Consider the following 26,919-nt stretch of genomic DNA (forward strand, 5'->3'; position numbering starts at 1 on the left):
TACTTAACCACTAAAAGAGACTCAAGAAAACTCCATATAGCAAAGAAAGAATAAAGGAAAAACCTGTGAATGCCACAATGTCACAAAAAACCAAGTACACAAATAATTACATGAATAAATGTAATGAAATTAATATGAACAAAAGGGCTCTCAAACAATTACACTCATACTAGACATTCAAAAACAAACGTGTGAGATCAAAAAACAGTGGCAGAGAGAAATAAACAATTAACAGTAAACACAGTATACAATTAAAATATTTAATATATTTCGCTATTTAGTTCGGAGGATCCACATTAGGTGGGATTTGTATGCATTGCCAGGTCTCCCCATTAGAAATTACCTTGGTACAATAGGGGAAGAGCACTGCTACGTGCAGGAAGATAGTTAAGAAAGTCAATCAAGTGGTCGCTTCCACTCTTGAAGCGTATTGTCCTGATGATGACCCTTAAAGAAATTTTGGGTTGAAACGCCGTTGACGCCTTTAACATGGCTTAAAGCAGAGATGATATTGAATTTTTAGATTGTGTACTGTGTTTACTGTTAATTGTTTATTTCTCTCTGCCACTGTTTTTTGATCTCACACATGTTTATGTTTTTGAATGTATAGTGTAATTGTTTGAGCGCCCTTTTGTTTATATTAATTTCATTACATTTATTCATGTAATTATTTGTGTACTTGGTTTTTTGTGACATTGTGACATTCACAGGTTTTTCCTTTATTCTTTCTTTGCTAAATTGAGTTTTCTTGAGTCTCTTTTAGTGGTTAAGTATGATTATCTTTCTCTGATGAAGCCTTGACGAGCCAGGCATCCAAGTATAGGTAGATGTGTTGCCCTTGTCTGTATAAGAAGGCAGCCTCACCAGAAAGCATTACTAATAGAAGCCCAGATACCATTTGGATTTTAGCACACAATTGATTGCTTGTTTTGGAAGAATTTCTTGTTGCAGTTCGTGCATGTGGATAGATGCACCTTCTTGGGTGGATGATTGGAAGGCTTTTCTAGCAATTCAACGGTGTGCCCGGAGTGCATTATTTGGAGCACCCAGGGCACTGCCTGAGGACTTCATCTGTAAGAGGGTAGCAAATGGAGTCATCACTGACAATAGTGTCTTTTTTTTAGTCCATGGACAGGTGTTTGTTAATGATAATCTAGATGGGACTACTGATAGGGTGTAAGAGGAACTGGATTTTGTAAAAATTTCCAAGTTGTTCCCCCCGTTATTTTTACGCTTTCTCTGAATAAGGCTTGATCTTGTCCTTGGAGGAGATAGATACAGGTGCTTCTAAGGTAAATTCCAGTGGAGGAAGGTTGAAATCCTTTCTTTCTTATAGTGCATCCGTGGACGTGCCAGGAGGAGCACTTTTGATGGAATCATTTCAGATGAGGAGACTTTTCTTCTTCACCAGAAGATAGAAAGCCAACCTACTTTCCCTCTGTTATTAAAGGTGTAAAAAGGACCTGTCTTAAAGGTGTCCCAGCATAATGCCTTGTGAGAAGGATGAATACAATAAATGAAGCAATTGTGCAAATCTTCTGTATAAATCTTCTTTTGTCTGCAGTTGGAGCAGGACATGAAGAGACATTTGTTTTTTTTTCCTCTGCCATTGTGACTGTTAGAGGTGTACCCCTGGCCAAGAAAACCCCTAGAATATGCCAGCTCAAGGAAGCCGTAGTTAGGGGTGCCACAGACCAATGAGAAGCTAAGATGTGGGTAATGTATGGTCAAAGGTAAATATGCGCAATCCTCCTCTCAAGGGCTCACTCACACACATGACAAACAGTGAGAAACTGACCATGGTGGCCTCAAGAGACAGTAGAGCGTTCGGTACCTCCACCTCATTGACTTAAGTATGAGTTGTTTCAAATTAGCGGCTATAAACACCATTGTTGAACTAATGGCTATTATGAACACTAACTAATTCTACTAAAACATAGCAGGAATTCCCTGCCTGACGATGGGGAACAATTTAAGCGTGTGAATTCAGTGGCAAAGAATTAATTTTATTCTGTGCTCCATGATAATATTAAAACTATCATATGACAAATAGAAACTTTGAGTCTGACTCAAAAAGACTTTAGTGATTTCACAAAGTACAGAGCATACAATCACCAGATTAGTAACATTGTGATGTTAAAGTAATCCTGACAGTCTTCAGGAACTTAAAGCCCTTACTATGCAACTAATAATATTTTCTAAAGCTGCAATCAAAACAATTCACTATATATAAATTGATGATTGTGCGTCATCTAATTAAGGAATTCATTAGTTGCTGAAAAATTTGGAATTAATTCCCTGTGACAGGCCAAATCAGACATTGAGCCTCCTTCTAGCTATGCACAGTTTGCATATTTTATAAATTATACCTGTCTTATGATGAGGTAAGCCCTGAAAGTTAACCGTGATGTAACGGCAACGTCTGTCTCTTTTATTTATATAGGAAAACCACTCTTTCATTCCTTATATGTATAAAGCGTGCTGCAAAATTCCCCTACTCATTGCTGCTTCGCAGTTCACTGAAAGATTTTATTCTGCAGCATTTGGTCACAGCCCTAGACATTAGGGAATGAGATTAAGCCCAAAACCCACACCATCACCCCCCAGCACCCTAATGGCAGTGCAAAATACTTACTGCGGAGCAGGTGAGCGTGTACAGGATCCTCCATGAAGAGCCCTGCAATCTCAGATACCATGGCAGAGTAATGATCCGTCTTCTTGTAAGTGGTGAGGGCTGTGGAGAAGCGCCTGTAGTTCTCAGGTCCCAGAGCCTCTTTCACCTCAGATAGGAAGGCCGCCAGGAGATGCTTCTCATCCACGCTGCTGCCTCCAGGACGCACCCCCTTGACACGTAGTTGCTCTGAGTTACATGTGTCTCTCTCTTCTGAACAAGAAAAAATGAAAATGTTGTCAGGCAGCCAAGGAAGGAACATGAAATTAGCGGAAAGAGGTTTCTTCAGTTACATTTGACTTTGAATATGATGTGGGAACAATCATCAAAATGTGCATTTCCTCCCACTCCCAAGCCAGAGAGTAAATAAACAAACACATAGTGGAAACCTCTTCAGATACTTCCCTGTCCCAAAGATTGATGCAACCAAAAGTGATATCAACAGAGTGCACATGATTCCATCTGCTGATTTCTCATTACTTTGGTTAATTTTGTTTAATAGGTTATATTATTTGATTTGCTTTCTTTCGCCTTGAATGTGTATTAACTATCCATGTAGCATTACTCCATTGCCTCTGTATAATGCCACAGTTGTGTCCTCCGCGTTCCCTTATCACCTTGGTGTCTATTTAAAGTTTCATCTGAAAGAAACACGTTAGTTAGATTCCGTATCTTAGAATAACCCCCAGGCATCGGGCTGGATCCGGAAAATTTTGCGTAGCAGTACCCCTGCGCATCGGTAGGCGTCGTCTGCGGCTCCGCGTCCGTCGTCGGCGCCGTTAGCACCGGGATGACGTTGTCGGAGTACTTAGGCGCCGCTCTCGCGCGCGGACGTCAGTTCTTCTTTTTTCCACGCCAGCAAGCGCAGGTCCGGAGAAAGCAGTACCATAGTCACTTTTTGACTAACCTTTTTCGATCCTTTTGATCTCTTCTCGAGTCGTTACGACTCTCGGTGCTGGTAGGGATGCCCGGGTTCAAGCCCTGTACCGACTGCAACCGACTGATGTTGGTTACCGATCCCCACCGCCGGTGCCTCTATTGCCTTGGGACCGACCACGACGACCGGTCATGCCCCGACTGCCGGTCCTTGACGTCGAAGGCTAGGCTGGAGGGGTCCAGTGAGTGCCTTGAGTTCCGGCAGTCGGCCCGGCGCCGCTCAATGTCGTGGTCCAGGAGGGGATCGAGGGACCGGTCGCAGCGCCACAGTCATCGAAGCTCGGCGAGTCGTCATCGTTTGTCGGGCACCAAGTCCTCAGGTAAGAGGCACAAGAAGTCGAAGAGATGACATCGCTCTTCCGACTCCCCCCGACGCTCATGCGATGCGGCTGGGGGTTCGGCGACACCGCCCCCTGCGGGTCCGCCGGAGCCGCAGGCGTCACGGCCAGCTCCACACCCGCCGGTCCCTGGGCTGAATGCGACGCCGGAGGAGATCGAGGCCTTCCTAATGGCCATGAGGTTCCTCTCTCCTCCGTCGGGTCCCGCGGAAGCGCCTCCGGGTCCCGCGGCCCCGATTGGGAGTCCATGCGGGCCGGATGCTTTGACCCCGGCGCCGTCGGTCCCGATGCCGCAGGCCCCTGCTGGATCCGGTTCCGGATCGCCGCTGGTTGACCTTACGATCCCGCCGGCGTCGACCCCCAGGATGTTGCCCCCGGTGCCATCCCCGCAAGGGCCAGTGTCAGCAGCAGTCTGCCTTTACGCCCCTTTTGTGGCCAAGGAAGGGACGCCCCTTCACGTCCTGCCAGCCACAGGCCGCAGTCTAACATCCAGCGCGGCGTCAGACGTGGTAACCGCTGTGGCGGTGCCAGGGGCAACAGCGAGGTCAGCCCACATCCACCCCTGCAGCATTTGCCTCAAAGCCTTCCTAGTCCGAGCTTTCAGGCCCATTTAACGCCAGTGGGGGGCAGAGTTCGCCATCACCTCCTCCACTGGCGCACCATCACATCGGACAGGTGGGTGCTGTAAATCGTCCGAAGGGGCTACTCCCTCCCCTTCGAAGCGACCCATCCACCCATGCCACCGCAGTACCTCCGCGTGTCGGGGGATCACTTGCAACTTCTGCAAGAGGAAGTATCGGCCCTCTTGGCCAAGGGGGCCATCGAGCGCGTTCCTGGGCCAGAAGTAGGGCGAGGTTGCTACTCCCACTACTTTCTGGTTCCCAAGAAGAGCAAAGGGGGCCTACGCCCTGTCTTGGACCCGCGGAACGTCAACGGCTTCCTCCGGAAGGAGAAGTTCAAGTTCCTGACTTTGGCTCAGGTCTTAGCTGCCCTGGACCCCGGAGACTGGATGGTAGAGTTGGACTTGCAGGACGCGTATTTCCACATCCCCGTCCTGCCGGCCCACTGGCGTTACCTGCGGTCATGGTAGGCCACGAGCACTTCCAGTTCACCGTGCTCCCCTTGGCCTTACTAGCGCTCCACGGGTGTTCACGAAAGTGATGGCGGTGGTCGCAGCTCATCTGCGCAGGTTAGGGGTGTCAGTCTTCCCCTACCTCGACGACTGGTTGTTGAAGGCGGGCTCGCCCCAGACAGTTGTCAGCCACCTCCAGACTACGGCCGACCTCCTGCACTCGCTGGGGTTTGCCATCAATGTGCCGAAGTCACACCTGTGTCCCTCTCAAAAGCTCCTCTTCATCGGAGAAGTTCTGGATTCGGCGCAGTTTCGGGTTTATCCTCCTGAACAGCGGGTTCGGGATATTCAGGCTCTGATTCTGATCTTTCAGCCATTATCCCGGGTCTCGGTCAGGTTGACGCTGCGGCTTCTAGAGCGGATGGCCTCCTGCATCCTTCTGGTGCATCATGCCAGGTGGCGGATGCGGGCTCTACAGTGGGATCTGAAGTTTCAGTGGGCCCAGCATCAGGGCAACCTGTCCGACCATGTCCTGATCTCGGAGGGCACTGCGAGACAGTTGCAGTGGTGGCTCACGGACCGCGATTGGGTCAGCGGCACATCCCTCTCCCTACCCCAGCCGGAGCAAGTAGTTGTGACGGATGCATCCCTCCTGGGCTGGGTGGGCCACATGGGGGAGGCGGAGATGAGAGGCCTCTGGTCTCCGGCGGAGTCCCGGCTCCACATCAACCTTCTGGAGCTGCGGGCGAACCGGCTTGCACTGAAGGCATTCCTTCCCTCTGTCCGGAGAAAAGTAGTGCAGGTGTTCTCAGATAACACCACTGCCATGTGGTATTGCAACAAACAGGGCGGGGTGGGGTCGTGGACCCTTTGCCAGGAGGCCCTGAACCTCTGGCAGTGGCTGGAACACCAGGGCGTCACCCTGGTGGTCAACACCTGGCAGGTTCCCTGAACGCCAGGGCGGACGAACTCAGTCGTCGGTGCATGATGGATCACGAATGGCGTCTGAACTCGGACGTGGCGCAAGGCCTCTTTCGGCAGCCTAGGTTAGATCTATTCGCCACAGAAGACAATGCTCAATGTCATCAGTTCTGTGCATTGGAATTTCCAAGGCGGCGCTCGCTCGGAGATGCTTTTCGTCGCGAGTGGAGTTGCGGTCTATTGTACGCCTTTCCGCCTATACCACTTCTGCCCAGAGTGCTGAAGAAGATCAGGCGCGAGCGGGCCCATGTCATCCTTGTGGCTCCGGACTGGGCACGAAGATACTGGTTTCCCGAGCTACTCAGCATGTCAGTCTATACCCCGATTCGTCTGCCTCTTCAAGAGGACCTTCTGTCGCAGCAGCAGGGGACGGTCCTCCACCCGAACATGTCCAGTCTCCACCTCCATGTGTGGAGATTGATCAGCGACAGTTGAGGCCATTTGATTTGCCTCCTGAAGTCTGTGATGTGATTCTGGCAGCCAGGCGTCTCTCCACAAAATCGGTATACGCCTGCAGGTGGAATAAATTTGTGGCATGGTGCACAGCAATGGCTGTGGATCCTCTTTTCGCCACCCTTTCAGAGGTTCTCCTCTTTCTTCTTTCTCTTGCCCAGCAGGGCTCTGCTCTGTGCATTATCAAGGGCTACCTCTCTGCCATTTCTGCCTTCTTAAGGCTCCCTGATCAGCCTTCTCTTTTCAAGTCCCCTGTTGTAAATAGATTCTTGAAGGGCATCACTCACATGTTTCCTCCTGTTCCTTTCGTGATGCCTCAGTGGGACTTGAACCTTGTTCTGACTTATTTGATGTGCGCTCCTTTCGAGCCACTTCACAATTGCCCTCTTCGTCTTCTGACTCTTAAGACTGCATTCCTGGTTGCCATCACCTTTGCCAGGAGAGTGAGTGAGCTCCAGGCTCTTTCTTCTAAACCTCCTTTCCTTTCTGTCCATCCAGACAAGGTTGTCTTGCGGACGCGTCCCTCTTTCCTGCCCAAGGTAGTCACAGCCTTCCACACCGAGCAGTCCATCACCTTGCCCACCTTCTTTCCCCCTCTGCATCCCTCGAAGGAGGAAGAGAGGCTCCACCGTCTGGACCCAAAACCTGCACTCTCATTCTATTTGGACCGCACACACCAGTTCCGGGTGGATGACCAGCTCTTTGTTGGTTACGTGGGCGCTAAGAAGGGACGGGCGGTGCACAAACTGACCATCTCTCGGTGGGTCATCTTGTGCATCAAGGTTTGCTATTCCTTGGCGAAAAAGGAGCCTCCTGTTAGGCTGAGGGCCCATTCCACTCGGGCCACGGCGGCTACTACTGCCCTGGGCCGGGGAGTCCCCTTGCAGGACATCTGTCAGGCATCTACGTGGGCCTCGCTTCACACGTTTGCTAGACATTACTGCCTGGACAGCCAAGTCGGGAGAGATGGCTTTTTCGGCCGTTTTGTTCTCCAGGACTTTCTGGTGTGATCTTGGTTCGCAGACCCACCACCGGGGTTGGTATTGCTGGGGTATCTATTCTAAGGTAAGGAATCTAACTAACGTGTTTCTTTCAGATGAACAAGTTACTTACCTTCGGTAACGATGTATCTGTAAGAAACATTAGTTAGTTAGATTCCTTACCGCCCCACCCATCCTCCCTGTTCTGCGAACCGATATCTAGGGTTAAGGTTCATCCCTTTGAGGGCCCTAGTTTCATGGCACCAGTGTCGGTTTTTATCATGGCTCTGCGTTTCTGGGCCGGAAAAACTGTGTATAAGAACGGACGTCAGCGCGCGAGGGCGGTGTCTAAGTACTCCGACGACGTCATCCCGGTGCCAACGACGCCGACGACGGACGCGGAGCCGCAGACGACGCCTACCGGCGCACAGGGGTACTGCTACGCAAAATTTTCCGGATCCAGTCTAACGCCTGGGGGTTATTCTAAGGTAAGGAATCTAACTAACTAATGTTTCTTACAGATATATCGTTACCGAAGGTAAGTAACTTGTTCCTCGTTCTTTCCCACACATTTAGGCAGTAAAACAATGACAATCCTATTTTCCTGAACTGTGCTCCTGGCATAAAAGGTAGGACCCAGAGGCAGGGCAAAGCAAACCCAACACATAGGAAGTATGCAAATGGTGGGCGGTTTGGGTTCTCTGATGGTGCAGTGCCTGTGAAAGGCCTGGAAGCAAACTTGGGGCTGAGCTGGGCAAGATGGATAGAGAGATGCCAAGTACAAGGGGCACAATGTGCTATTGCAGGTGCATCATGTCTATGAAAGGGTTTGTGCTTGGAGGTAAGATGGGGCGGGAAACTTACCCAAGCACATCTATCAACCAGAGGCTGCAAAAAATGCGTTCGGTGCGAGTCAGCATTACACAGAAGGCATACAGAAATTATTAGTAAACATTTCCCGGACATTTTGGGGTAGTATATAACACATTGAAAATAATCAAGGCTAAATATAACTTCACTGTACACATTCTCAATGGCAGCTATCTGGCTAGCACACTAATAGATAGCACAACACCCTGCCTTTTTATAGGATATTTAACTATTTTTAGATGTTTGCAGCAAAAACATGAACAGATCCACTAACATCCTCAAATCATTGCTAATTGTGAAGGGTTTAACAGTGCGCATTTCCAAAGGCACAATATTCCAGTTCCAAATACTGAGTTGATGCCCGAACCTTTCAGGTTCTGCAAGTGGGCGTTTGGTCTGATGCACTGAGGCTGCACGAAAAACAAATTGCAGTCCACTGACCCATACCCCCCGCCCAAATGGAATATATCAAAGTGCAGAGAGATTGGTAAAATGTCTATCCCAAGGCAGAAACTAGCCTGCACCCACTGCTGCCCACCTTTCAACAAAGCAAATGAAGAGTTTTGGCGTTGTGTCCAGGAAGGATATCAGAATAAATTTAGTTAAACAACCATTATCTTTATTTCCAGTTGGGCAAAGATAAAGTATACTGACATGGTAAATTAAATATTTCTGCCTTTGTTGGGCTTTGGCTGTTTTCTCATGAAAAAAGCACTGAAGTGATCCCACTTAGTTCTCAAACTTTATGGACGTTACTTCCTGGCCTATGCATAGCAGATTTTAATGCAGAGTACGACCCATCTGGAGAGGGTCCACTTCTGCACAGCCTGGCCATTCTTCACACCAAAATACCTCAAAAAGAGTTGGTCGTCCACCAGGAACGCTTGTTTGCGGTCAAGGTAGAATGACAATGCTCTTTTTGTGTCCAGACGGTGGAAATGCTCATCTTCTTTAGAGGGATGTAGAGGACTGTAAAAGGTAGGCATTGTGATAGATTCGCCTACATGAACTTGGGTAACCACTTTTAGTAGAAATTAGGCCCTTGTGCAAAGCACCAGTTTGTCATTAAAGAAGGTTAAGGCGGGGTAGATGACAAGCAAAGGAACCCGCGTCCATCAGAAATTAACTGATAGAAATTCTTTATTATCGTACGACTCATATCATCCCAGAGCCCTTAGGGACAACCTTCCGGTGGTACAGTTCCTTCGGTTCAGAAGGAACTGTTCCTCGACGGAGTCCTTTTTGGAACAATCTCAGGATCTGACCAGTAAGCTGAGACATCGCAATTATCCATCTAAAATTGTTAGAAATGCAAAGAAGCGAGCCTTAAATACCCCACACAGTGTCCTTTTGGAGAAGACCATAAAGGATAAAGAAGACTGCGTCCCGGTGGTCATGACGTTCGATCCGATGGCCACTAAAATCAGGCAATCCATACGTAAACATTGGCCTCTCTTATCGAACAAAGATTTCCTTATGCCCCCGCCGAGGTTCGCTTTTAAGAGATCTAGTACTCTCAAGGACAGGCTTGTCCACACCCGCGAACCCCTCGGGGGAAACAAGAGCTCCACTACAGTTCCGAATGGGCATTACCCATGTGGGTCTTGCTCAGTGTGTCCATTAACTAGAAAATGCAACAGTGTGACTCTGGCCTCAGGAAAGTAGTGGTTTCTTAACCACTTCAGTTATTGTAACACCACCAATGTGGTGTACCGACTATTGTGTGAATATGGCCTGCAATACATTGGGTTGACATCAAGGAAAATAAAGGTGAGAGTACAAGAACATCTTAGCACTATAAGGGCAGGCAAACTTACAACTAAATTGGTCCAGCACTGTTTCAAAGAAAAGCACAATTTCACTTGGACCGTTCTTGAAAAGGTAATCTGTAATCCGAATAACATGGAGAGGGAACTGTTATCAAAAGAAGCACGTTGGATTTACAGAGAAAAGAGCGACCAACAAGGGCTCAACGAAATTATAGAATGGAACAGGGTCAAGTAATGTACATCACTATACCCAGGCCTGTCAGTCTCTTTTGTATCCATCTGGGCCTTCCCTCCCTATGCGGTGACTTTTCATCAGGCATTAGGTCACTAGATGTCGCCTATCTGCTGGTATGGTGCAGGCTCTGCAACAAGCTCACCCTCGCTGGGCGAGAGTTGGCTGACTTAATGATGAGGATATTTGCGCTGTAAGACCTACAACATAATGGTTTGATTGATAATCCTGGATTTGGAACAACATATGACAGTGCTTTTCCAAGGTGTTAAGTTTATTGATATTCTATACCCCGTCTTGGGACATATAATTATTTGACATACCAGTAAGAGATAATGACTCTGGATGCCTCTAAATTGCTAGGGGCATTTGCTTTAAAAATATGTCCCTAAAAAAGGTTGTTACACTTAGAAACAGTGGTTTTGCAAATTGTTGGGACTGCTGCAAAAGGTTTGCTAACCTTCCAATACTTTTTTTAAACTGGTCTAAAAATAGCCACCGTTATTTCATTGAATTGCGGTTTTTCATTGTAGTTTTTTTTTCTTTTTTTTTTTTCCATTTAGCAATAATTACGATCTTTATTGTAGGAAAGTAGACCTTTTTTCTCCACAATCACGGCTTTCGATGCTAAGGAGTCATGTGATTGATCCTGATCACTTGACGATAACAGAGTCAAGATCTTTCTCGGGTACAAACTCTGCTTATTGAAGCAGAGGAGGTAGTCACGTGACTGACCCTGGTCACGTGCCTTCCATAGAGATTCAGCCGTCTCCGCGGTGAATTTAAAGGCAGAACACGAAAGACGCCGCGTCATCTGGATGAGAAACAGAGCTCCGCGCAGCTCCGTACGGGTAGGAGTGTGGGTGCGGGGCAATAGAAACATGACGGGAGAGCAGGAACACACCGTCCAACTTGGGCGCTAAGAGACGAAACTTAAGATGCACTAATGACATTATCGGAAAGGGGCAATTGATGGTAACAGCAGTTTTAGAACGGAAAGAACGGGCTGTCACATGAGATTAAGAGCTACTGTGCATATGTAGGTCGCAATTTGCGTAAAGCAGTTTGTGTCATTTTGCATCTGGAGTCACTCTAGTTGGGCATATTTGTGGACCAGGCGATGTCCATGGATAAATCTAATTTGATCTATGACACGCTGGTTTGTGCCTTGTGCTGTGTGGTTTGTTGTCCCAGATTGATGTTATAATCGCAGGGGCCATTCAGTTTATGTTGAGGCTCACATGAGGATAACCTAATTTGACCTATGACATGCTGTTTGTATGGGTTGTGTTTTGTTTTCCTAGATTGATGCAACAATCGTAGGGGCCATTCAGTTTATGTTGAGGCTCACATGAGGAGCCAGCATATACCTTCCTCTTCAGCTGGTACGAGAAAAATTGGCTGGAAGAGGGTAATGCCTTTTAATAAAATCCTTTGGATAGACTAAGAGTGTCCGGAGGGGTGTTCCTGGTGTGTTTTTAATTTCTGTATTCTTTCAATTTGACAGTCCCAGAGTACAAGGTGTCCAACATTGGTGCGGTGACAAAGTGTCAAGCCCTGATGAATCTGCCGGGAGTTTCAGTGGCAGTGAAACATGTTGGCTGTAGGTAATGGTATGCAGAGTTAGCTACCAGCCTTTTTTAGTTCAACAGAACACACCTAATTTCAAAATAAAGTTGTGCGAAAGGTGTGCCTGTTGATTTTAAGCACTTTTGACCACCGAAGAGAGTGAATGCTTATTTTCTCCTTTGCACTTTACACATCTTTTTGGTTTGTTTTGGACACTTTTCTTTCTTTTTCTTTTGAATTGAATGACTACCTATGATGAGAAAAGGGGCTTAATCTGGTGAACACCTGCCAGATGCTCCGAGGGTGGTGCGCCCGTGAGGTGTCATTCTTTTCTCCACACCTATTTTCACACGTAGTAAGTGTGGTCGGATGTCCTGTGTACATGACTGATGCAGACATCGTTCAGTGCTCTGTTTTGACAGTCGTTTTGAAGTTTACTAGGAATTTCCCTTATTTTTATATTGAGAATCTTGGGCAAAATACATTAAACACACCAACCAAAAGAAATTTTCAAAAATTGGTGGTGCAGCATTGGACTTTGACCGTTTGTCTCTCCATTGCATTAATAGGAGTTTTGATATCGAACGCCCTGGGGACAAGGTTTTTGTGATATTGTTAGTTTATGAGTGGGGGCAACCCTGATTCCCCTTTTTGGGTTTCGCCTGCCGAAGGCTGCGCTCTGCGCAGCTTTTCGGCGCAGGTGAAATCCTATGTTGACCATAAGGACTTCGGGAACGTCCCCCGGCTCTCATTGGCTAGCTCCATAAATGGAGGCTAGCCATTGGGTGCCGGATCTGTCCGTCAAGGCCGGACCAGATTCGGGGGCGTTCCCGAGATTTTTTCCCAGGGCGGAGTTACGTTTTTTCCCGTTCCATCCCCTTTCCCGCCGTCCGTGTCCTCTCCCGCCCCCTCCCGCCGTCCGTGTTCTCTCCCGCACCCCTCCCGCCGTCCGTGTCCTCTCCCGCCCCCCTCCCGCCGTCCGTGTCCTCTCCCGCCCCCCTCCCGCCGTTCGTGTCCTCTCCCGCCCCCCTCCCGCCGTTCGTGACCTCTCCCGCCCCCCTCCCGCCGTTCGTGTCCTCTCCCGCCCCCCTCCCGCCGTCCGTGTCCTCTCCCGCCCCCTGTGTCCTCGTAGGTGCTTGTTTTTAAGTATGCAGATCATCAAGTAGACAGCAGCACTCCTGCCCCCGGACGTGCTCTGGAGATGCTGTCTGCCGATGGACAGCACGGCACGGGTCCCTTTGCCTCGGTTCCTCATACCGAAGGTGGGCAGCATACGGTTAACGACCTCCACCTCACACTGCGGCTTCATGATGCCTCCAGACAAACAGCGGCAGTATCATCCTAATACCGCCGTTCACTCAACTCCACAACACTCAAGAAAGAGGCGAGCCAATCGGAAAGTCGCTCTCCAGTCCCCGCGTGCAGCGCGGGGCGGCATTTCCGGAGGAAGCTGAGTCTGTAAGGTTCGGTACAACAGAGACCAAGGAAGAGTGTAGCTTGTCATACAGCGGCCAATCTGTTCTTAATGTGTTTTTTGGCACAAGCAACGGTTACATACCAAAGACTAAATGAACGCAGTTTGTACATATCAGTGGATTTTGAAGCGAGAGTGTCTATTTTGTGTTATATTTAAAGTAATTTAACGTCGATCAACATCATAATATGGCGGTTATTTGCAAAAATGAAAGGAAAGCTGACACGCATTTTTGAGGTTAAGATCTGTGCTCAAAACTCAGCCTAATACATTGAATGGAATGTTGTTTGAAACTACAGGAAGTTACTACTCGCGCTGTCCAATGGGACTGACGCAAAGGGGTTGATAATGTGACGCTTGACTCCGCCTCTTCCTTTTCGCGATCTGTGAAAGAACAAGATGGGTCACCAGCAGCTTTACTGGAGTCACCCGAGGAAGTTCGGACAGGGTTCCCGATCTTGGTTAGTCGGTAGTGGGCGGTTGGAACTACGGGCTTTCTTTGGTGCAAACAACATCCAATTGTTTTTTCAGACTCAGTAATGTCGGGGGGATTGCTACGGAGGGTGCAGCAATACTCACCCGCGTGTGGCAACTTAATGGCAGCAGACTGCGCGGTCAGTGAGGTTTGAGCGGACGTTCTCCCAGTGCCGCTCGTCCGGGCGACACTGAAAGAACTGACCCTCCAGCCCCCAGGCTACATATGTTACCGCTATTTGATCCTCCCAACCATTGCCCGGTTTCATCACCACGTACAGTACTCGCTGTTTAGTTGCTTTCTTCCCATCCGTCATATGCATCCAAACTATTTCACAGAGCACACTTACTGGCTACATGTCATTTTTGACGTCCAGTGCACTACAAAAAGTAGTTTAACTAAACTGGCTGTCAAACAAATACATGCAAGAGCGCTATTCATTCAAGGTTGCGATGTAAAGTGAGCCTTTGTATTGTAAGACCTGCAGTGATTTCAAGAGGTACCAGGTGAACGCCCCTCTTGTATTTAGTTGTTCCACTTTCAATATTTGTGTACGGCAAAGCGTACTTTGCGGTGCATTTAGTAGACAAGGTTCTAATCTAGCATATTTAGGTTTTCGTATTCTGAACAGTTTAGGTTTTTGTTGGAAAGTTGTTGCTCGTCATTTTTGACTTTGACTTGATGGCAGCATGCATCTGAATCAAACCTGAGATGAGCGTAACACTACGGTAACTCAATGTGCAGAGTGGAGAGAGTGCAGAGTGGAGAGAGTGCAGAGTGGAGAGAGTGCAGAGTGGAGAGAGTGCAGAGTGGAGAGAGTGCAGAGTGGAGAGAGTGGAGAGAGTGCAGAGTGGAGAGAGTGCAGAGTGGAGAGAGTGCAGAGTGGAGAGAGTGCAGAGTGGAGAGAGTGCAGAGTGGAGAGAGTGCAGAGTGGAGAGAGTGCAGAGTGGAGGCTGGGCGCGCAGAGTGGAGAGAGGGCGCGCAAGCAAAGAGGGTGCTAGAGATTAAGCTAATGGCAATGTAAATGACAATGCCATTTATTTATCTGTTTTCAAAACCAACACATAAATACAAATTTTGTCATTTACAATGCCAATAGCTCTAACTTTTCCAAAGGCGAAACCATTGCATTGTAAATGCTTGTTCCCTCTTGGCTCCTCTTTGGAATAGAGGGGGTAGATGACAAGGCCTGCAGCTCACTCCCTCTAGGGGCAGATGTAATAGCCACAAGGAAGGCTGTTTTAATTGTCAGAAGCCAGAGGGGACAATCATGGAGAGGCTTGAAAGGAGCAAACATCAAGAAAGTTAACACCAGATTAAGGTCCCAATGAGGTATAATAAATAAATGATGAAGGAGGGAAGAGATGAACAAGACCTGTAAGAAAACTATGTACGATAGGGGACCTGAACAGAGAGGGTTGGTCAGGCAGCCACAAAAAGGCAGAAAGAGCAGCCGAATAGTCCTTAAGAGTGCCCAGAGCAAAGCAATGCTGAGCAAGAGAAAGAATGAAGAGTAAAACGTCATAAAGGTGGGCAGAAAGGGGATCAATGTTTTTTTCTGCACACCATGCCACAAATGTTTTCCAACGTCAGGCGCACACCATCTTCGTAGAGGGATACCTGGCTGCCAAGGTGACGTTCCAGGCTTCGGGAGAAAAGCTGAATGCTGTCAACTGGCGCTGCTCAATCTCCATGCAAGAAGGTGGAGACTGGACATGTTCGGGTAGAGGACCCTCCCCTGCCTTCGACCACCACAACGTTAGCAATCTGGGTATTGCGGAGTCCACAGACACAGGCTGCCTCAATCTGTTTGCAGAACGCCTCCTCTCCGAACTGCTGGGTTGGTAAAACTGCACATTCACCTTAGTTGTGGAGCGGGCACATAGATCCCTTGGCCCACGTCCTGCTCCAGGCATTCGACCACGGCCAACCGTGGGCCGGTTCCTCAATTTTAGAGTCTGCGACACAGCACTGAAACTGGCAACAGAGCTGAGCCCACTCCAGTACCAAGGAACAATCTCCCTTTTACTGGACTTTTCAATGGTTGTCCAGGAGGCCTGCCGCAAGTTCAATGACCCCAAGGCAGCGCTATCTAAACTGGATTTGCGCTATGACATGCTATACCCGGCCTGCCTTTGGGTGGACGTAAATGGCAAGCCCTGCTTTTTTGATAACCCGGTGGACACCCTTGTGTTCTGCTAGCACAGATCTGTTTCCTCTGCATTGATGTACTTGAGAGCTTCAAGACTCCTGTCCATTTGCACCATCCTGTATGAATATTTTACAAGGCGTCACCGGACTATTTTTGGATGCAGCACCCCAAACTACATACCACTGACGAAAGCATACGGCCCATCTTCACTGTCATCTTCATTAGAGACTCCTGCAAACAGAGCCCCTGCGCCATTGCGTGGCTACCCCCCTGAGGTCCTTGGGATTCACCAGGCATGTTCTTGCCCGGCTTGGGAGAAGGGGATAGTAACTGTTGGGTTATTTTGTTTTTGTCTTTTGCATTCCTCAGTAAGAACAGGCAATTTCCAAGCACAATGTCATTGTGATTGAACATGTTAATAGATGACAGAGACACGAGGCAAATGGAAGTTTATTGTGGATATTACCTTTTGTCTTGGAATATCCGATCCCTTAATAACCTCTGTAAGGTCAAACAAGTACTGCAATACCTGACCAGACATGGTACATGGATAGCCTTCTTACAGGAGACACACTTAACCTCCAGCCCTACAGACACCTTTGCTCTCACTTGGGGCCTGCACGGATGTTTTTCAGATTATAGCCCCTACTTGCATGGAGTCTGCACGCTGATTCATAACAGCCTCCGCTTCCATCCTTATGCCAGCTTTATTGTTGAAAGAGGTAGATACATACTGGTAGCAAGAACTCTAGCTGGACAGCGTATATTGCTCATGAATATACATGTCTTAAACACTCACAGTCCGAATTCTTCCAGTCACTACAGTCCCAGATGGAGTGCACTGACGCAGATCATATCAAACTGGTAGGGACTTCACCATGCTCCTTGATCCCTTGCTGGACACTACAGCCACTACCCCTGCGGGCAAACCCAGCTAACTGCGCACACCCCATGACATCTGCGACACTTACACGCTAAGGGACCCCTGGTGCGTGCAACACGCTTTGCTCCAGCACACTCTGCACCACAAGACACGTGGAAACGCGTTGACTACAGGCTCATATCCGCCACGCTTACTCCAGGGTTAAACTCAATCGCACACCTGGCATGCACCCTCCCCAACCTCTCACTGGTCAAGGTGGCACTACCCATCCCCGCGAGGAGGCCTTGAGCGTCAGTGGTGTTTTCCTAGTATGATGCTCCATCATGAGTTATTTTGCTCAATCACAGAATAATTCAAGCTTAAAACAGGCTTTGTTATGTTACAAGCCCCGCTATGAGAGGCATTTTTATTAACTATATTGGCAGCCTATTTTGCACGGAGACTGAAATAGCAGTCCTGGATCATGCAGCGCCCAACAATGCCACATGCCTCAATTCAACAAACGCAATACTCTACTAGCTGAATTTCATGATTTGGCAGAGCGCAAGGCATCTAGGAAAGTATGCCAAAGCCCACTGTTACAGGGAGGGCGAAAGGCCTGGCTGCATGTTGGCTAGATTGCTACCGCCACCAAGAAGCGCCTCATATAAACCGGAACAACAGCATGATGATGGGACATGGGTTCTATGACAATTTAGACATCCAAGATGAGCTGCTCAGCTACTACCCACCTATATTCTTCCAGACTAAGTGAGGAGTCCACAGAGGTGGGGACATACCTCGCTTAGGAGGCAATGTTCTGGCTTGTTAATGCAGAAGAGTAGTTCCTCAGTTAACCCTTCTCCAGTAAAGAGTATACTTGCAATTGACTCACTGGACAACTCCAAGGCCCCTGGCCTGGACGGGTTCGCCAGAATTTTCTACAAGACTCCCAAACATATTTTAGCACCGCACTTACTCTCTATGTACACAAAATCACTTGAAGATTGGGTGTTCCCACTGACGCTGCATGAGGCCGTGGTTCACTTATTGTAAAATAGCAGAAAAGACTCACAGGACAGTGGCTCATATCGGTCATTGTCACTGTTTAATCTAGATAATGAGATACTAGCCAAGGTGCTTGGCACCCGCCTCTCACTCCTGATGGACCAGATCATCTCTACCACTCAGTAAGGCTTTGTCCCCTACTGCTCCACATCTTTAAACTTATGCACGGTTTTCTTTGTACTCAACAGAATCTCCCTGAATGTCCCAGCCACAGTAGTCATGTTTGATGCAGAGAAGGGCTTCGATTCTTTGGAGCGGGCCTTTTTGCAAGCCACACTCCTCAAATCAGGCATGCCGCGGGGATTCATCTTCCTAATCATGCTACTACAGTCACAAACGACAACCCGGCCCACTACTACTTTTGTTATATGCAGACAAACTGGCAACGATCATTCACGAGATGGTCATTTTCAGAGAATTCCTTGGCCTTCACATTAACTGGGCCAAGTCGGAGTTGTTCCCCTCTCATGGGCGCAACTGACCTTATGCGGTGCAAATTGTGCTTGACATGGTGTGAAGGCCCAGTCCGGAATTTCACTATCTATTTACATCGTGACAATGAACAGGTAATATGGCTGAACTACGGTCCAGCCGTGGACAAATTAACCACCTAAGAGGGAAGATGGATCCGCCTCCCCATCTTAATGGCAGGCCACATTGCAATTATAAAAATGGTGGCTCTTCCTCGTATTTTCCATCTTTTTCTGAACATACCCATCCCACTCACCAACTCCTTAACCAACCTGAGGAGTCAATTATTGCAGCTCATCTGGGCAGGTAGATATCCCTGAATTGGTTCGGACACTCTTGTACTCCCATACGAGTGCGGTGGGTTTAGTGTTCCTCCCTTCCACTATTTATAATACGTTGCCGATTCTGTATGCCCGTTTAACTGTTTTTTAAATGTCATTTTTTACTTCATTTTGTGATAATGCCCATAAACAAAGCACTTTATTTCATTATGCTGCTGTTACTAATGGCATGGTCAGGAATGGGCGGTTATAATCAATTATATTTGCACTATGCTGTTAATGCTGCTACATTCATTGCACTTTATTAACAATGCGTTGCTGATTTTGCATGCCCGTCCAACTGTTTTTAAACGTTATTTTTATTATTTTATTTGTAAACGTATTGCTGTAACACTGTATTTGCACTGGATTTTAATGTGGATCTATATGTTCCTTAATTTGTACAGCATTTTGCCTGCTGGTGGTGATGAATTGTGCTTTTATGGATACTCGTATCCGAATAAAGATTATCTGAAATTAAATTGTATTATTTAACTGCACAGTGTCAATTTGCCTACCACTAGTCCCACGCAGATGCATGCCTTCCTTACTCCAAACCTGAAACGGACCAAGCCGCCACGGCACCATTATGTTCGATACCCCCGCAGGGCTACCACTAGAATCGACAGATGTCCAAACCCTATCCACCACAAACTGGGCTTCCGAGTGGTGGGATTCATTATTCCCTTACAATATCATTGACAAGCAATTACTGACTTCCCATAACACAAGAGAAGGTGGCCCAGCGCGCACTGACAAAACATGCCCTACACACTTTAGGAGACCAATTCCCAGACGGACATGTCTTTTCCAGAACAGAAGATGTTAGATTTACAAATGTAACTCACATGGACCACATTGTGCTGCGACGCCTCCATAGTGCCCCCACGAGCCCAGATCCCATTGTATCTGCTGGCCCCATAGGAAATCACTCTGCTGACACTTGTGATTACAGATACTGAGCTCGCCTACGACCAAGGCTTGGTTAAAGAGTCTCATGTACTGTGACACTACCAGCAAAACTGTATGCTTCGCTCCAGCCCGCCAACCTCCAAACTAAAAGACATTTGGATTTAGAAGCCACTGAGAGACTACCTGCTGACCTTGGAAACCGCAAAGCTAAACTCAATAGCATAAAAATATACACACCCAAGGGGATTTTCTGCAGTGTTATAAATGCAATATTCTACCCTGAAAATACCTCAATGCAGCAGCTTTAAAATGAAGAAATAACACATCACCTGCTGCTCCCAGAAACCTGTTTCCAAATTGCATCAAATCAGGAAAGGTTAAGCATCAACATACCACTGCTTCCACAGCAAAATAAGGGAGCTAGGTTTTAAAGCAGTCTTAAAAAAAAGGATTTGTTGAAAGTTTGACGAGTTAGAAGACTGACACAGTGCTCAGAAGTGGAAGTCCTTTTCAAACATTTGCCATTGCAAGCAGAGCTCACTTGTTCAAATAGACCAGCAGAGCAAGAAGAAAGGAAGTGGAGTGCAAAACAATGGCTGAGCCGAGACCTGTGCTACATACCTGTTCTGATAGACTCCGTGGTGAGATGATTGCCTCCTTGGTTCAGGTGTGTTCCAGAGTTCAGCTGCAGAGCAGAATCTTCTGAGAAAGTCATCTTCTGCTCGCTGTGCTTCTCAACTATCGATTGAAGAGAGGGGAAAGAGAGTGAAATGGAGACTATCACCTTACCAAGTCAGCAAAGACACCTGTGCTAGTGGAGGACATCCTCCTTTAGCTGATTTCCTGCGCAATGTTTTCATACCTGCCTGTTTCGCTAGTCTTTCGCGTTCCTCACGCTGCAGGCTGTGTTCTGGTTTGAACCCGCAGCCCTCTCCTGTTAACTCCCGGCAGGCTTGGTCAAACTGCTTCTTATGGTGTGGGCGGATGAACTGATAGAACTCTAATATTAAAGAAAACCCATATGAATATCTTTGAATGGACATCTTACTAAAGAATGCCCACTCTCAATCAATCAGCACACACAGGCAAGCATAGAAAAACCAAGCACAGACGTGCACAACCCAATAACAAAATCACAAGGGTGTGCACCAACACAGTGAGACTGACTGGGAAATTAGAGATTCAATAATAGGTCTCGTGACTCTCCAAAGGCGGATTGGTTGGGTTAGAGTCAGCAATACCAACATGCACTAGGAAGGTCAGTTTTGAGGGATAGTCAGTTGCTAGGGAAGAGTCATTCACATCCTGAGACACGTTACCTCGCAGTAGACTGTGCTTTTTGGAATCCCCAGTAAAGAGTGCCACCAACTCCGAGAGCAAAGTGGTGAAGTCATCAGAGGCCTTGTATCTCTGCATGGTTTGCGTGAACACCTCGTAGTTGGACTGGCTTAAAGCCTGCTTTACAGTCACCATTAACTGATTGGCTCTGGAGGACTTCTGGTGAGGTGTCCCTGACAGTTCATTCATCTGGATTAAAAAACAAAATACTGTTAATCCCAGAGAGTTAGATGTAATATCACATCTTGGAGTACTCCAAAGTTTGATGCTCACCCAGTAATTTTCAAGCATGGCCCGGGCCTGGGCAACATCTAAACCTGATCAGGTATGGTAAACTTTGACATCATGCTGCCCCTACCCCCCTCACTTGCCCACAAGTGTCTCCTAAAACTATAATGTGCCCACACAACGTTGTAGTTCCTTTACCCTTTATGCATCACATTTATTACTATGGAGAGCACTGGACTGCATTACCCGGTTGTCAACAATCTTTATCTTCTTTCGACCTCCCCTCTGCTCATCAGCTAATCTTTTGTCGTACTGCAAGGACCGCGTGGACATAGGAAATGCCTACAATGAGATTGTCATAAAAACACTTTTATCTACCAATATGATGCAGTGCTCAATGTAAGACAGACAATGCATTAAATGTATTCAATGATCAGAGATAAGCAAACAGAAGGTACAAGCCAAGTGAACAAGTTATTTGCTTTCCGGAACGGTCTTTCTGATGGATACCCTTCCTAAACGCAGATTCCTCCACTTTAGAATATGCCCAGGGGCTAAACTGGAACTAGAGTATTCTTCCAGCAATGCTCTCACTGACTGGTACGTGGTGCCGAATTGCTCCATAGCGACTCCATACGGTGACGAAGTGAAGCCACATATAACAGCACACCTGGGCACAGATTTAATTTACTAGCGTCTTTTTCTTTCAGTGGCCTTAGACTTGGAGCATAGTAAAAACATGTCCGAGGCAATGTGCAAATTCCTGAATTGGGACATTTTTCGATGGTAAAGATGCCACTTCACAGACCAAAGGAGCTTGGAGGCCAGTGAGGAACGTGCAGTTAGAGAGAGTGTACACCAGAAAGAGCGTTACCGTAGGTGAGTAAAGTACTCTTCTAATGGATACTAACTGCACACTCTTCGCATTTACAAAAGACACCATAGTAGTAACTCACAAAGGTGAAGGGTATGGGAAGTGGACTTCAACTGAAAAGTCCTGTAGAACCAAGCAGTTGTAGTGACTCTCCTGCTGAACCTGGTTATCAACACAGTGGTGTTTCATTAACATATGTACCAATGCCCATATGGCAGCTTGGCAGATATCTAGAATAGGAATCCTTGAACCAAAGTCATCATCGCCTGGGTGGAATGAGCTTGCAAACCATCAGGGGGCTGCCTCTTTGGCCACTGCATAGCAGATTTTAATATAGAGGGCTACCCACCTCAAGAGGGTCCTCTTATGCACAGCCATCCCTTTGTTTGCCAAATAGAAATCAACAAAGAGCTGATTACCTACACAATGGTTTTTAGTGCTATAGATGTAGAAACTCGCTGTCCTCTAAGGGTCAAGACAAGGGTGCCTCTCCTTCGAGGGATGAGGCTGAGCAATAAACATTAACAGAGTAATCTTTTGGCAAACATGGAAGGGAATTATGCCCTTCAGTAAGAAGGCTGATCTTATCCACAATACCAGTTTGTCCAGAAAGAAGGTGGCATAGAAAGAAGATAGTGTTTAGAGCCTTAAGGAACATCTAAGCATGGGTCCCCATCTTGTGCACATGAGAGATGTTAAGACCAAGTTCAGGTCCCATTGAGGCATAGCAAAAGGTCTGAGGGAAACAAAGGAGTTAAGACTTTTACAAAATGCAACATAGAAGGCTAGACAGGTAAACACAGAAAGGCCAAAAGGGCAATCAAATAGCCTTTCATTGTGCCGTACCGCCAGGCCTTGCTGGGCTAACAAAAGAACAAACAAAAGAGCATCAAAAGGTTAAGCCTGCAAGGGGTTGGTATTTTAAGTACACACCAAGCAACATACTTTTCCCAGAGTAGATTGACTATCAGAAAAGGCACCTGGCCACAAGGACGAGCTTGACAACCTCGGTCGGCATGTCAAACACATCAGCTGTAGCTCCTTAATCTCCGGTGTAGGCTGTGGAGACTCAGATGTAGAAGCCTGCCCTGCTGCTGAATCACGAGGTGTTTCAAATATTCAGGCTCTGGGTACCACAATCTCTTGACCCAGTCCTCGGTGATGAGAATGCCCTGGTCCCGGACTGTCTTGATCTTCTTAGAACCCACGGCAGGAGAGTTAGCAGTGGAAAAGACAATAGTCCATCCTTCCATTCCAGCTGGAATGTATCTCCTAATCAGCACCTAGAAGGAACTCCAGAGTGTAGAATTGTTGACACTGTGCATTTGATAGTGGTGAATAGATCTAGCCAAGGCGTACCCCAAAGATCGAAGACCCCATACACCACTCTGCAATGGGCACGACTTCTCGTGGTGTACCAGACAATGACAGCACAGATAGTTTGCTCTGGCATTCGGGGGTCCTGCATACCCTTCTTGCCATTGTGCAACATTCCGTCCATCATCTTGTGTGCTTTGCTGTTCACCCTATGTGGGAAAGGTATGCCCAGACGTGGGTCCCGTGCTCACTACGCCACTAGAGTCAAGCTATCCTGGTTGATGAAGGCTGATAGCCAGAAACCGGTCCTAGGATGCTTGATTCCGGTCCAGGGAAGATATGGCTTGGCAGTTCAGGCTGGACTGTTCCCATGAGGCACAGGGTCAAGACTGATTTGCATATGGCCATGTCTGAACTGGGGTGGCTTGGTGAGCAAAATAACGATGTATTAAACCCAGATCTGTGACTGGGGGTGAATGTTTTGCCATTGTGCAACATTCCATCCATCATCTTGTGTGTTTCACTCCCGACCTCCAAACATGGGCAGTGACTATCTCTAAAACATTCTAGAATACCTAAGGGACCGAGGTAAAGATGAAGCTGAGCGCAATACATTTATACAGTGTTCCTGGCCTGTCTTGAACCACAGGAAATGTCTGTGGGGCGACAGGATGGGTATATGGAAATGTGCTCTGCAAATCCAAGGACGCCATTGAATCATCTGCATCCAGAGTTGACAGGATCTGACCCACAGTGATCATATTGACCCTGTCCTTTCCCATAAAAGCTTTCAGAGGGTGGAGATCCAAAATAGGCCGGAGGCCTACATCCTAAACAAGGAAGTAAGACGCATAACATTCTTCCCTTTTATCTGAGGTTGGTACCCTACCCTCTCTAGGGCATCATTATACAACAGAAGATTGACTTCCTGCATTAGGAGAGTGGAGTGCTTCTCAGACAGTCACTCGGTGTAGGAGGTATGGAGGTGGAGAGGAAAGCAGGGGCAGGGTAAACCCCCTTTGAAAAATCTGAAGCACCCAACTGCGCAACATATTGGATCTCCAGCCGTTGAGGATATGCCATATTCTGCCTCTAACCAGCCAGGTATGAACTGGGAGAGCAAACTTGCCAGGTGGCAAGCTTCTCAGGCATGGAGGCAAGTGAGAAACAATTTGTGGAATGCAGCCGCTGCTTGTTTGAGCGGTGTCTACCAATACTGTGGCCCCAGAAGGAATGGGTCAGCTGTTGCAGTCAGGTTGGGAGAGCCGTCTCTGTCTGCAAGTTAGTCCAATGGAATCCTCAGAATTTTCTGGATTGTGGAGAAATTATTTAACTGGTGCCAACAGCTCCAGATAATGTGCTTACGTATATGACGTTCCGGTCGGAGCTGAAGAACAACTACACTAACCTGAAGAGACGTTGTTTGAACCTGAAGAAGAGTTTCAGGAATGACAGGCGTGCTACCTATGGCAGCCTGATCTCTTCCTTGATTCCACTGTAAATTAGCGTTCCAGATCCACTTTGAAGACTACAGAAACAATAGAATGGACTTCAGAGGTCTTGGGTGCTGCTATATATGGCTCCACAACTTCACATCTAGGCCATCAACAGTCATGTCAGAGCCATACTGCCACCTGCTAGAGCAGTAGAGCAATTTCAACTTTTTTGGGTTCACTCTGGCTCCAGGAGGAAATTCAAGAGATAAGGGATTGTTTACCTGGATAAGAAGCTCAGGGGTATGGATTGTGGTCCCTTCTGTGACGTGTTAATGAAGCCACAGCTGAAAACATACACCATTTTACACTATGCTCCAATTACTGGGGGAACACTGTTACTCACTGCCTGGTCTTGCAAGTAAGCTGAGTGCCATCAGTCTTACCTTCTCCTCTCCTGATAGTGTCTCTTCCTCATCCAATTCTCCAATTCTCTCGTTATGATCCAAAGCATCCAGCAACCCAGCCGGTTTTCTTTTGGATGACTTCAGCTCCAGCTCATACTCCCCGCAAATGTTAGCCACACTTTCACCACCAGGCAGCAGGTCAGCGTTGTTAACTGGAATTCCAGGACACAACAGAAAATCATAGTTGGGAAAACTCCTGTGCAAAGGTCACCAATAGATCTGTAAAAGTCATGCTGCTGCATAGCCTACAACACAAGTTCTGCCAAACACGAATGCAGGCAATGTTCCTTAAGATAGAAACTATGAATAATAATGCATTTATTAACACCACGCCTTATAACTGCAAACTTGCTCTGAGAAAAACATTGCTATTCCTTATAGAAGCCCCACACACTTCTCTAACACAGTACCCTAAACATAACCAGTAGCCCTCTCACTTGTTATTGAATGCTAAGATCACATTTGCTGCTCTACCAATACGTCTCACTCTCTACCTAAAGTACCACTGCTATTACAAGGCTGATGCTCCTCAAGTTTTTCCTACAGCACCTTCACCTATTTCATAGAGCAAATGTAGAAATTAAATTCTAAAAAGCAAACAACACACCTGTCTGTTGAATGCCGAGTAAGTGTTCACAACATATCGGTTCAGATAACAGCATTAACTTGGTATATGTTCATACTGTGTACAATGCCAAATCAGGGGTAACCCGAACCGTCCTATCAGGGACTTCATCAGCATCTATCCCAGTTAAGAAAGCCCTCACCTACATGTGTTTTGCAGTGAAGTGATGCATTTTAGGATTGAGTAACACTTTTATCCATTCTGAAGAGTATATGGACAATCTCATTCTAAATTCTAGATTTACTGGAAGTACTCATATCCTAGTCAAAGGGTATGTCTTTCAATGACCATTTTCAGAGCCCTCTATTTATTTACAGCACTCACTTAATTTAACCCTTCTAATTAATTTATGTACGTTGTACACCAAGCCAACATGTCTCCTTTTAGCTTACAGTCAAAGTGTCTATAATTGCCTGGCTATATGATGCAGGTAAAGTTGGCTTGGTGAGGGCAGTTTAAGGGTTCCAAATTAGCAATACGCAATAACTTTCCCGGCACCTACAGCAATGTTCGGAACGAACAAGTTACTTACCTTCGGTAACGCTTTTTCTGGTAGATACAATATCTGCCTGTGGATTCCTCACCTTGTGAATATCCCCTTGCGCCAGCAACATTCGGAAATTCTTTTCGTAGCTTCGCGCCGACGTGGACTTGGACGTCATAGAGGCACGGTACCGCTCGCGACTCCGCTGACGTCACCGACGCCTATAATAGGCCCACGCCGGCGTGATGACATCAGTTCCGCCCTTTTTTCCGTGCCTTTGAGGCACCCGGACGGACCAATGACAGTAGATATATACACAGTATACGCAGTACAAATATCAAGGTAACGCACACACACAGTGTGAAGCAAATGCAACAAAACATTTGAAATAAACAAATACATAATAGAAACTCTGGCATAGAAGAGTGGACAACGGGGAGGCGGGTGGGTCAGTGAGGAATCCACAGGCAGATATTGTATCTACCAGAAAAAGCGTTACCGAAGGTAAGTAACTTGTTCTTCTGATAGATACATCTGCCGTGTGGATT

At 47.1% G+C, this 26,919-nt stretch overlaps 1 protein-coding gene across 2 annotated transcripts in view; it reads right to left on the bottom strand.

Moving 5' to 3' along the window:
• The window catches only part of RTEL1 (regulator of telomere elongation helicase 1), a 246,674-nt gene that overhangs the window by 70,015 nt on the left and 149,740 nt on the right, over window positions 1–26,919 (bottom strand). For both annotated transcript variants that reach the window (XM_078651687.1, XM_078651688.1), the window contains exons 27-32: window positions 25,242–25,414; window positions 21,418–21,513; window positions 20,925–21,132; window positions 20,468–20,605; window positions 20,227–20,343; window positions 2,636–2,884 (exon numbers count right to left, since the gene is read on the bottom strand). In XM_078651687.1, coding sequence (XP_078507813.1) covers window positions 2,636–2,884; window positions 20,227–20,343; window positions 20,468–20,605; window positions 20,925–21,132; window positions 21,418–21,513; window positions 25,242–25,414 — 981 coding nt within the window. The remainder of the gene's footprint in view (window positions 1–2,635; window positions 2,885–20,226; window positions 20,344–20,467; window positions 20,606–20,924; window positions 21,133–21,417; window positions 21,514–25,241; window positions 25,415–26,919) is intronic.

Source organism: Lissotriton helveticus, chromosome 7, assembly GCF_964261635.1.
Source record: "Lissotriton helveticus chromosome 7, aLisHel1.1, whole genome shotgun sequence".
Classification (NCBI taxonomy): Eukaryota; Metazoa; Chordata; class Amphibia; order Caudata; family Salamandridae; genus Lissotriton; species Lissotriton helveticus.